Here is a 9,773-nt window from a genome sequence, read left to right as displayed (position 1 = left end):
TACAATCTACAAATTCTTCTTCTTCAAAGTTTAACATTTTCATTAGATTTCACAAAAGTACTCCACCTGTAAATTACTTTATACTGCCAGATTTGCAGAAACACTGAAAAAGGTTTACCATTGGGCTAAAAGGACATTTTTTTTTCAGCATAGAGGAAGGTTTGTTTATAATTATATAAATTACACTATCAGGAATAGTTACAAGGTAAAAAGGCCCTTCTCTTCCTCATTTCAAAAGAAAAAAAGCAGAGGTATGCCTTTTGTAGAGAGCATTTAAAGGTGTTAGCATATTTTCTGTTGCTCACTCTGACAATAATCCCTCCTTAGGGCCAAGCAACTAGAAAACTCAGAAGAGATAAGTGACGGTCTGGGAGCTCTAAAAAACAGAGCCAAGGACAATCTGGCAACGTTTTGGATGCACTTCACTTCACTGGAGTCTATAATTGGTGCCAAGGTAAAAGCACACATTACACATCCTCATGTTAAATTTAAGGAAGCAATAACTAAATTAAAGTTTGAATCAGCCTCCTTTTATTATGGCACTTTGTACATGATGGTTACAAAGTCAACATTCTTGATCGAGTTCACACAGCTCAAACATTGCATGTGAGAAAAACAATTACTGAAGATGATTTGAAAGTGTTTGATGCTCACATTCAACACAAAATGACTTTATTCCTGATCAGATTTGTCTCTGTAGACTCAGATTTTTCAAGTTCTTATATAGTACTGGCATGCCAAAGTAAGGTTCTTAGTTGCTACAAACATTCCTCTCCTCAATGTCTTTTATTTGACATACAAAAAAATCCTCCATCTATGTTGTGCATAAAAAGTTCTTCAGTTCAAACATCTGATCTTCAGCCAAAAATACAGATATGTTCAAGAAACTGTACAAAACTCCATTCCTATTTGCAAAAGGGACAATGTAATGTGTTAACACACACTGCAAACATGTGCACAATGCTTTACAGTCAAACTGACAAAGGTAAACAGGTTGCATTGAAGTGCTACGACATCTTTCGTTGGCACACCAGGAGTAACATTTACAGTTTTTACATCAGTAAATAATCTGTTGTCATGCATTTTCTAAAACAAGTTTAGTGGAAAACATTCTTGCATTCCATTCGGACATTTCCTTAATTTGTAACTTAAGGAGCTAACTGTCCGTTAATGTCTTTCTGTACAGGATGCATGAGCAGCAGGAATAAACTGGAAGCCTACAGCAGCTGCTGTTTTGTAAGACAGTAGAAAAAAAAGTCATGCTACTAAAAGCTGACACTTTGCTGTAGTGTGCAACAGATTGAGGAATAATATGCTTGAGATACAGTATAGCCCAGGTCTAAAATTCAAATATTTCCATTTCCTGAAAAGATTACCTGGAGCCAGATGCAATTTAGAACCTATTAATGTTAAATGAATTAAGCTGTAAACTTTAGAAGGTCAATAGAAGCAGATTTAAAAAAAAAAAAAAATAACCTAATTTGACTCCTTTGTCTTTAGGAAAACTTGAATTACTATTTCTGTTGTTTTTTTTTGGTCTGTGATTCAGTTAGGTTCAAACCCTTATTTTGGTGTTAACGCTTGTGAATATACACATTAAGATTGCCAGTAATTACATCAAATTAAAAGTGCATAACATGCCAAATGTATTACTTTGGGAACTTAGGCAATCAAATGTTAAGCCTGCCGCAAAACTGAGGTATTTCCTTGACTTCATCTTTCTGTGGTGCTGCAGTTCAGCAGACTCTCTGGGTTGGCCAGCAGCCTTAGGGTGGAGGGGTTTTGGCTCTGAAGACCAGTTCAAGAGTTGAATGAGATTCCTCAGATGGTCTTACGGGTATTAGACTTAGGTCCGCACCCAGCTGAGAGGCACCCAGAAGGAATCACGCTCCAATCTTTCCAAAATGCCTTGCAGTTCAGCACAAGCGCTGGCTGAGTCCTCCTTGATCAGGACACGGTCCACCATGTGTCCATACTGTTGATCTATCTGAATGGCAGACTGACGCATTTCCTGGATATCTTCATCCTATTGGGTAAGAAAAAAAATAGTTTTACTGTAAATTTGTAGCTTATGAGATTCTAAAATATTCTTGAAGGACTTTAATGGAATATTTTTCATATTTATTTCTTTGCATTTTATTTATCTTAAACAAATAGGGACATAACCTAAAATGGTGGTGTGCAAGACTTTCTTTGAAGCTACCATCTTGCAACTTTTAGATGCATCTCTTCTACATCACATAAGTGGCTCAGCTGAGTTACAGTTCATGAGGGAATTCATCCTTTAGATATGAGATGCAAATAAAGATTGGCATCTATTGAGGAAAAGAATCAAAGACAAAGGATTTTATAGCTTTATACTTTATTTAGCTGTGTTTTTTTTTTTTTTTTACCTGCTAAGACTCATCTTTGGTGAGTCAGATGTAATGCTTTCATAATATCAAATGTGAAAATTTCAAATAAAGCAGAGATCTGTTTCCATTTTCATCAAAACCTGTTTACATCAGCGTATCCACCTTATTCCTATAACCCATGATATGGTTTGTTAATTCAAGTTAGGCCCCCAGATCATCATAACATGTTTAAAACACTGGTGGCTGACTCGTTTCCCTCATAAGAAGAATTATCGCTCCACCGGCATGTTATTTGGCCAGCTAATGAAGCGTTCTGGTGTGTTTCAGAGGAAACTGATCTACCCAGATACAGGAAAAGAACTGCAATGAGTGCAGAAATGTTTGATTTACTCTTCTTCTGTGCTAATGTGTTATTTTTAGCAATTCCTTGCAGGAGACTTAATCAGGAGAATGCCTTTTTTTCAGCAAAAGTTGTTAGAACCCTTAACATGACTAGTGTACTAGATGAAAACAAAGCCAACATTTTGCATCTACTTTGTTGAAAGGGGAAATGAAAGATTCAACCAAACTATATCGTTGGGTTACTTAACGTAATCCCTGGTTCTTTGATAACAGAGTGAGGTGTTTCACTATGGGAATCGCCTTGGCGTGACCAACTACGGAAGCTCCAATGACATCACGTCTGTCTGAGACAGACAGGTTGAGCCGTGTCCGTGGCTCCACCCACCAGCTAGATCACGGCCAACCTACCCGCCTCAACTCATTCTAGGCAGGTTTCTTTCCGTGCCCATGCAAGAAGGGATGTGTTGGTGAAACACCTCACTCTGTTATCAAAGAACCAGGGATTACGTTAAGTAACCCAACGTTCTTTTTCTAACTTCGCTCGGTGTTTCACTATGGGAGATATGGCCCACTCCCGGATTGCATGATGATCCCGAAGCCATATATGATAGGAATCACAACCCAGGTCTCAGTTGGACCCTAACATCCCTACTCCAAGCACTGAGTGTGCTAGCGATGGCCGGGCCACATCCAGCCTGTAAAACCTCACAAATGTGTGCGGCGTAGCCCAACTGGCTGCAGCACAGATGTCCTGAACTGACACACCACGGAACAAAGCCCAAGAGGTGGCCATGCTTCTGGTAGAATGGGCCCTCACCCCTTTAGGGGGCTCTGATCCTGCGCACCTATATGCCAGAGATATAGCCTCCACAACCCAGTGTGCTAATCTTTGGCGGGAGACAGGTTTGCCCTTATGAGCAGTAGCCCAGGATACAAACAGAGGGTCAGCTCTTCTAAAACAGGCTGTCCTGTCCACATAAGCTCTTAAAGCTCTCACTGGACATAAGCAATGAAGCTTCTGCTCATCTGCTGAAGAGAAAGGGGGTGGATGGAATGCCAGCAATTCCACCATCGAACACCTATATGCTGAATCCAACACCTTCGGCACAAAAGCCGGGTTGGGTCTCAAGCACACCTTAGAGAGCCCGGGTGCCCACTGTAAACAGGCCGGACTAACTGAAAGTGCATGCAACTCACTCACCCTCTTAGCCGTAGCCAACGCTAAGAGCAGGGCAGTTTTCAATGAAAGGAACTTTAAGCCAACACCCTCCAAAGGTTCAAATGGGTGATGACAGAGGGCATCCAACACCAGAGAGAGATCCCATAATGGCACCAGAGGCTTAGAAACTGGTAACTTACGTCGGGCCCCTCTCATAAAACGACACACTAAGGGGTGCTTCCCCACAGGTTTATCACCAAACCCTACATGACAAGCAGAGATTGCGGCTAAATAAACCTTAATTGTTGAAAAAGCCTTACCCTTCTCCAACAAGCTCTGCAGAAAGCAGAGCACGTCCCCCACTGAACACTGAAAAGGAACGGTCTGTTTTTCCTCACACCATTCCTCAAACACTCGCCATTTACCACTGTAAAGATAGCGAGTAGAAGAAGCCCTAGCATTCTGTATGGTGTCGATCACCTCTGGGGGGAGGCCTGTTGCATTTAAATTCCACCTTTCACGGGCCAGGCCCAGAGAGCCAGGTGATCTGGGTGTGGATGATAAATCTCCCCTTGAGCCTGAGACAGCAGGTCCCTTCGAACGGGGAGGGGCCATGGTTCGGCTGACAGGACTTGGATTATCTCTGCCACCCAGGGCTTCGATGGCCACCAGGGAGCCACCAGAATCAAAGACAGCCCCTGTTCCCTCACTCTGACTAGAGTTGGGGATATCAGGCTGAGAGGAGGGAAAGCATAAAGCAACGCGTCTGGCCATGGGTGCGCCAGCGCGTCCATACCCAGTGGAGCGTCTGGGTCTGACAGGGAGAAAAACAGCGGGCAATGAGTGTTTTCCCATGAGGCGAAGAGATCTACGGCAGCCCGTCCGTATCTCTGCCAGATCTGCTCCACTACCTGTGGATGCAGCTTCCATTCCCCATAGAGAGGGTTCCCTCTGGATAAAAGATCGGCCCCTCTGTTCAGAATTCCCGCTACGTGCGTTGCTCTGAGCGACAGAACTCTGGTGCTGCTCCACATAATTATGTCCCTGGCCAGTCTGTGTAACTGCAGGGACCTGGTGCCGCCCTGACGGTTGATATAAGCCACCACAGTGGAGTTGTCGGTCTTTACCAAGACGTGGCGACCCATCACATATGGCATGAAGTGCTTCAGAGCTAGGAACACTGCGTGCAGTTCCAGCATGTTGATGTGAAGCCGCCTCATTCTCGGCGACCATATGCCATTCACCGCTCTGCCCATCATAGTTGCGCCCCAACCTGTCAGGGAAGCATCGGTTGTCATGGTAACCCTGGATGCTACGGTCCCCAGCGGGACGCCCGACGTGAGAACCGTCGGGTCTCTCCAGGGCTGAAGAGCCGCCACGCATGTCTGTGTCACTTTTACTCTGCGGCACAGATGACGGCGGGGACAGAGTCGCAGCGAGGCGACCCACCGCTGAAAGTCCCTCATCATCAGAAGCCCCAGATGGACCACTGAAATCACGGATGCCATAAGACCGAGGAGCCGCAGGCACAGTCTGAATGTAACGACGTTTCCCAACTGAAAACGCGTCATGCACTGGGTGAATGACAGGATTCTCCCCTCTGATAGTGTGACACGATAAGAGAGGGAGTTTATTTTGAGACCCAAATACTCCGTGCATTGCACGGGAGTCAGGCGACTTTTGGCTTGATTTATCCTGAACCCGAGGTTGATGAGGTGGTTGATCACTGCAAGGGAGTCGCTGACTGCCTGCTCGCTTGACCGAGAGCAGATTAGATAATCGTCTATGTACGAAAATATTCTGATCCCGCGCGTCCTCAGAGGGGACAGCGCCGCCTCCACCCACTTGCTGAACACCCTCTGGGCTAATGACAGCCCGAACGGGATGGTCTGAAACTCGTAGGCTGCGCTCTGATAAGCGAACCTGAGAAACTTTCTGTGTGGGGGGTAAATGGAGATGTGAAAATAGGCGTCCGCGAGGTCGATGGTTACAAACCAATCCCCCGGACGGATGGAACGGCACAGTGCTTTGTGTGTGAGCATCCTGAATGTATATCTGCGTAAGTGTCTGTTTAACACACGCAGATCCAGAATGGGGCGTAGTGATACGCCGTCTTTCTTTGGAATGAGAAAATAGCGCGAGTAGAAGCCCTGACGAACCTCCTCGTCCGGTACAACTCTGATCGCTTTTTTCTCTAACAGGGATGCTATTTCGTCTTTCAGGACGTGAGCTGAATCCCCGGTGGCAACCGAGGAGAGCACTCCGTTGAATCTCGGAGGTCTCGTGGCAAACTGCAGTCTGTAACCCTTGGAGATTGTATGCAAAACCCATGGAGAGACAGCGCATGCGCGCCACTGATCTGCCCGAGCAGAGAGAGGAGAAGCGTCGCTGCTGAGTGACGTCATCCCCTCTGCACTGCTGCGCTCGGCTCTGTTGTAAAGAGCGCGAGCTCCCTCTGCTGGGCGCAGAGGGGAGTGGCAGAGAGCCATTTGTGTTAATTTTTTTCTTTTTTGTGGGGGGCTTTCTGCCCTTGGCAACATGCCTGGCTGCAGAAAAGCTGTATTTATTTTCTCTAATTCCCCCTGAACAACACTTTGTAACATGGGGCACAGCTGAGTGCTTGGTGACACTGATAACGTGCTGTGGAGTGTTTTGTGACACTGTGTCCTCCACCCCAAAATGTCTTCTCTCTGAACGTGAGAGGGAGAATTTAACAAGCCTCCTGGTGAACTGGGAACTACAGGAGCATCTGAATCCTGGACAGAGAAGTTTGCCCTGGTGCCTGGAAACCTTCTCTTCAGAGGGGAGATGGTTAACAGTGGGGTTAGGTTGCCCGCTTTTTCTTGCTCTCCCCAGGGTGGGATGGACGATTTTTTGCAGCGGCCGCTGCAAAAGAGTGCTTCCCCCATGGTCTTGGGTTCTCCGCTTTGCTTTGCTGGGTGGATTGTGTGGCAGGTCTCCTTGAAGGCTTGGCTCCACCTTGCCGTACTCTCACTGCAGCAGCCGCAAACCCAGGTCTGGGTCCCTGTGGGGGGGTTTGGCTGGGCTTACGAGGCAAACAAAGGTTAAAAGCCTCTCCCTCCTGTTTTCTGAGGTTACTCGTCTCCCTCATCTTCTCCAAGGAGGGGCCAAATAGACCTTTTGTCGGGTCATAGGGCGCATCCATGATCTCGGCCTTCTGGGAGTCACTCAGGCCTGACAGGTTTAACCATAGGCCTCTTTCCCCTGAGACAGCCAGACCCATGACCCGACCACAACCTTGAACAGCACCTCTAGAGGAGCGTAAGATGAGATCGTTCACCACACAGATCTCATCCCATAGACTGGGGTTAGGTGTCCCCGAGTCCAGTTGACGCCCCATCTCCTCCAAGATTTCACCTTGGTACGCAGACAGCAGTGTAACCGCGTTAAGTGAGCACACTGACTGACCCGCATATCTGTACATCCTTTGGTAAATGGAGGCTGTGAGGCGGTCCATTTTACCTGGGAGCGAGATGTTTGAGGATGCTGAAACCGATCTGCGGTTAGGGTGGAGGGGGTAAGCCACTGAAGGCTCTACAGCTGGGGGTTCGGCCAGCCCCAGCTCACCCATGCCCTGTATCTCCAGCTTAGAGAAGCCCTTGGTGGGAAGCTTACTCTTAAATGGGCTGGACCAGAAACGGCTCATTTCTCTCATGCAAGCGGGAACGGCTGGTAAAAGTTGCTTTGCTGGTGGTAAAGCTGGTGGAAGCCTTTTACCGTCGTACAGGTCCCGTTCTGCTCCTTCTGAATCCTGCGCTGCAGGCCAGGGGATGTTCAGCTTTAAAGCCGCCCGTCTGCACACATCGTACAGATCACTATCCCCCGGGGAGGTGACTTCTGCCCCGCTTGGAGGCCTGGAGTGATGACCCGGGAAGGTCGAGTCCTCCTCCTCCTCCTCCATGTCCTCCAGTTCCAGGAGGTCGGAGTTAGCGTCACCCTCCGTTTCGTCGATGTCTGCCTCGAGTTTCCCACTGTCCATAAGGCCCTCAAACAGAGGAGGCATGGACGGGTACTCCTCTTCCATCACGTCCGCCCAGCTCTTAGAGGCTAGCGGCGGATGGTTTTCACCCGCCGCCGCAACGGCTGCAGGTGAGGAGAAGCAAGGGTCCTGGCTGTTAGCGACAGCCACCCTAAGCCGCCTCTCCAGGATCCTTTCCGGCATCGACGCGCAGTGCTGGCATCCCTGAGGGTCCGCCAGCGATGCCTGAGCGTGCTTAGCGCCCATACATGCTATACACATCGGATGAGGGTCCCGCCCAGAGATAGATGCCCCGCATGACGCTGGACACGGGCGGGATACAACCTCTTTAGCCTTCGGTTCCGAACCTTTGGCAGGGGTAGGAGCCGCAGACATGACTGTGGTTAAACACGGAGCTCGTCGCTACACGTTAGCTCTTTACTGATATAAAGACCGTTCGCCACAACACGTTAACCGGACTCTTATGCTAGCGATACACTGCTAGCCAAAAACCAAGCCCACCTTTACGTGTTAGCTCGGCTGACACAAGCGCTCTCTATTCCGTTAATTAAAACTGAGTAGATACAGGGACAGCTCGCCTTTACGCGGTCACCGCTCCCTGCGTTTGTGTTCCAGAAAGTGCTTCTGCCGAAGCGCTTACTCAGCACGGTACAGGCCTGTCCTGGTCCTGCGTTCAGCGACGTTTTCCTTTACGGAACGCCTGAGAACAGTTAAACAGGTCCAAGCTAACCTGAGCGCGCTGAGGGAGCTTAGTTGTAGTCTTCACACGGGAAGAAAGCGAGAATGAGTTGAGGCGGGTAGGTTGGCCGTGATCTAGCTGGTGGGTGGAGCCACGGACACGGCTCAACCTGTCTGTCTCAGACAGACGTGATGTCATTGGAGCTTCCGTAGTTGGTCACGCCAAGGCGATTCCCATAGTGAAACACCGAGCGAAGTTAGAAAAAGAACCAATGTATACAGTTGCTCCAGCTAGTGCTGACCAACCCTGTGACATCACAGTTTGAGGTACTGCATGCAATATGGGGGCTCTCTTACCAAAAAAATTATAAAACAAAGCTTGGATTTTTCTTTTGCTTTTATATTTTTTTACATTTCTACTACAGTTATTGATCATAATAAGACACAATCTTGTGAATTTAGTTTGGTTGAATGTTTCATTTCTCCTTTAAGTCTCTCCCTGCTACAGCACACCCTCTTTAAATGGTTACTTTACTGGTTATTGTCCAGTCCTAGGTCCCACTGCTCTGCCAACAGGACTCAAGGGAGGAGAACCTTATTAACCTGTAAACTTTCTTTCTCTGCTGCCAGATTTCATTCTACTCCTGATGGCTGCTTTCCTTTTCAGTCTTGTTTTGCTGTTACTCTACTTGATGCCGTTGTAATGCTGTACTTTATATTGCCCCTCAGGGTACTACCAAGGTCTGTAAAAACCAGAGTATGACCTATTCATTTAAATTCGACTCCAAGCAGCAGGACAACCTGCTAAACATGCAGATCTGAGAGCTCTGCTGAGCACTGATTTAGTTGGACTAAAGGGAGTTTCTTTGAACCATAAGTTCAAAAATACTGTAGAGAAAAATCAATTCCACTAAGGGCATGTTTGCCATTAAGTCCAAAGGAAAGATCTTGATACAGTACTCACTGTAAGACGGCCGTGTTCTCCCCCTCCTGGTGAGGTGGCTGCACTGCGGCGAAGTCGGCTTTCAGGAATTCGAGGTTTGACAAATATAACATATGGCTTGAACTCTGCAGTTCGTAGTCTCTTCAGAGCCTGCAGCAAAAATAGATTTACATATAAAGGTCAGGAAGGAGGCACGAATCGGCAAAGTCAACAGGGATGTGTCAGAAACTGTTTGCTAAAGACATGTGACAAGACTGCTTGCACCCTGGGAAAACCTGTAGCCCGTAGCTCATTTTG

The 9,773-nt window shown here is 47.4% G+C and overlaps 1 protein-coding gene across 1 annotated transcript in view; it reads right to left on the bottom strand.

Annotated features, from left to right (window-relative positions):
• Positions 1 to 508: 508 nt before the first annotated feature.
• The window catches only part of mpp3a (membrane protein, palmitoylated 3a (MAGUK p55 subfamily member 3)), a 36,210-nt gene continuing 26,945 nt past the window's right edge, over positions 509 to 9,773 (bottom strand). Inside the window, exons 18-19 of the mRNA XM_038295850.1 lie at positions 9,498 to 9,626; positions 509 to 2,026 (exon numbers count right to left, since the gene is read on the bottom strand). Coding sequence (XP_038151778.1) covers positions 1,847 to 2,026; positions 9,498 to 9,626 — 309 coding nt within the window. The 3' untranslated portion in view covers positions 509 to 1,846. The remainder of the gene's footprint in view (positions 2,027 to 9,497; positions 9,627 to 9,773) is intronic.

Source organism: Cyprinodon tularosa, unplaced genomic scaffold, assembly GCF_016077235.1.
Source record: "Cyprinodon tularosa strain WSP-4 unplaced genomic scaffold, ASM1607723v1 ctg360, whole genome shotgun sequence".
NCBI lineage: Eukaryota > Metazoa > Chordata > Actinopteri > Cyprinodontiformes > Cyprinodontidae > Cyprinodon > Cyprinodon tularosa.
Note: the sequence above shows the minus strand (reverse complement) of the source record. Positions and strands in the feature narration are given on the sequence as shown.